This window comes from Halyomorpha halys, unplaced genomic scaffold (genome assembly GCF_000696795.3).
Source record: "Halyomorpha halys isolate HHAL.00 unplaced genomic scaffold, Hhal_1.1 Scaffold473.1, whole genome shotgun sequence".
Classification (NCBI taxonomy): Eukaryota; Metazoa; Arthropoda; class Insecta; order Hemiptera; family Pentatomidae; genus Halyomorpha; species Halyomorpha halys.
Genome location: NW_027113075.1, coordinates 320,236 through 322,228, shown reverse-complemented (window position 1 = coordinate 322,228; position 1,993 = coordinate 320,236). Strand labels below are relative to the sequence as shown.

Sequence of the window (1,993 nt, the reverse complement as noted above, 5' to 3'; positions counted from 1 at the left end):
TGAATTATAATTAAAAATATATTTAAAAGAAATATACTAAAGATATAGAAATGTTAATAATAATTTCGACAGTGGCAAACCCATTTCAAATACTCTCTTTGCAAACGTCAACTATTGCCACTGAAGACGTTAATCATGCCACCACAGACTTGTCTACTGAAGAATACGTACCGCCATCTTGGTTTTGTTTGGAATCACGAAGTTAATATAGACAATGAAAATTGGTTAGCCTGCTTTTTGGATAAACGAAACAAATTAACAATCTTAAAATGATATATAAAATAAACATTTTAAAAACCCTTTATACATCAAAATATATTATTTACTCAAAAAGAGCATATTACAATATATATGCATATAATCATTAAATATATTTTTTAAAGAAATAAAATTTGTTTCAAATAGAGATAGAATACATTTCTAACCTTACTTGAAAAATGAAAAGAACTCTCTGATACCAACCTCAGTTTTCGATAAATAGTATTTTTGAAACATTTATAAAAAAAAAATTATTGTTGCTTCAGCTTATTTTTAATAATAATTATTTAATATTCCAGGTGGCCATAGTACTTTTTTTGGAATGTTGAACACTTTTGTTCACATTGTAATGTACACATACTACATGCTTGCTGCTTTTGGACCGAGAATGCAGAAATATTTGTGGTGGAAAAAGTATCTTACTGTACTTCAAATGGTACACCATCTTTTTTATGATAGCTTTTCATTTTTAAAATTATATTTAAATTTACTTTCCATAAAACTAAAAACTGAATTTAAGGATATTTACTTTTTAGAGCTTTACTCATTTGATATCATAAACTTTAAAATGATAAATAATAAATTCTTTATTACCTGATTGTCTCACTGGTTTAGTGGTTTGTGTAAATATACACAGTGGAAATATGTCTTAATTTCCTCATACCTGAGTATTTTTAACTTTAAACTTGGGCTCCTCTCATTCTTTTTGTGTAATTAAGTAGATAGTTCAATTGAATGACTTTAAGCATGAATGAATTTGAAGATAATTAGAGTTTTACAATACTTCTCAACTTCTCTATAATGCTAAGTATTATATTAGTTTATGTAATATAATAATTCCATCATATTTACTTATAATATTATGGAATATGAACTCTATAAAACATTAAATAAGCAATGTGAACCTTTTTGATAAAAAAATTCATTGCAACTTATCATATTCTTATCTCTGACCCTTCAATTAAAAAATGACTGTAGAATTTAAAAAATAAAAATAAAATTTTAAGATTTTTATTATGACTTACCACCTACAACTTATTGGGCTAAATTTTGATTCAGAGATTAGAAATTAATAAAGGAATGTTGAGTCGCTTATATGTATGTATAGTATTCATTATATTAACAATTCAAAATTATAACATTTTTACATTTCTTAGTATGTGGTTAGCTGTATTATCATAATTTTTCCAGAACTTGCAAGTCAGTGACTCTGTTAATCTCATATAAAAGAGGTGTTTAATCAGCTAACAGTGTATGTCCTGTCTCTCATCTTAAGGTCATCTTTAAAAGAATTGTGTTTCCTTTTGTGCAGGGAATTTTAAAAACATTTTAAAATGTTACTACTTCCTGGTTTTACCCCAGTATAGCTCAGCCTTGCTATCTATAATTGCCTTTGTATGTCTCTTAGCATAGCTAAGGCTTACACCACAAATGGGGTTAGGTATAGATCCGAATATATAGCTATCTCTCATCCTCATCATTCTTTATGAACAGTCTCTTATTTTCTTCATTATAAGACATGTTAGCCTTTGTAATTTGCCAAACAAGGACCACTGTTACTGGTCATGATATTATCCTTACTTTAGCAGCCTACAGAACAATAGCACTTCTTGTTGCTGTGTATAGCCAATGAACTAATGTAAATGAAATGAAATGAAAAAATAACTTTATTCTGGGACATATGTCCCCTAAGAATAATTACATGGTTCATATAGTGAGATTTTTATCTGGCGAG

The 1,993-nt window shown here is 27.5% G+C and overlaps 1 protein-coding gene across 9 annotated transcripts in view; it reads left to right on the top strand.

Moving 5' to 3' along the window:
- The window catches only part of LOC106683225 (very long chain fatty acid elongase 7), a 179,093-nt gene that overhangs the window by 163,385 nt on the left and 13,715 nt on the right, over positions 1-1,993 (top strand). For all 9 annotated transcript variants that reach the window (XM_014424570.2, XM_014424572.2, XM_067050700.1 and 6 more), the window contains one exon: positions 558-694. In XM_014424570.2, the coding sequence (XP_014280056.1) occupies positions 558-694 (137 nt within the window). The remainder of the gene's footprint in view (positions 1-557; positions 695-1,993) is intronic.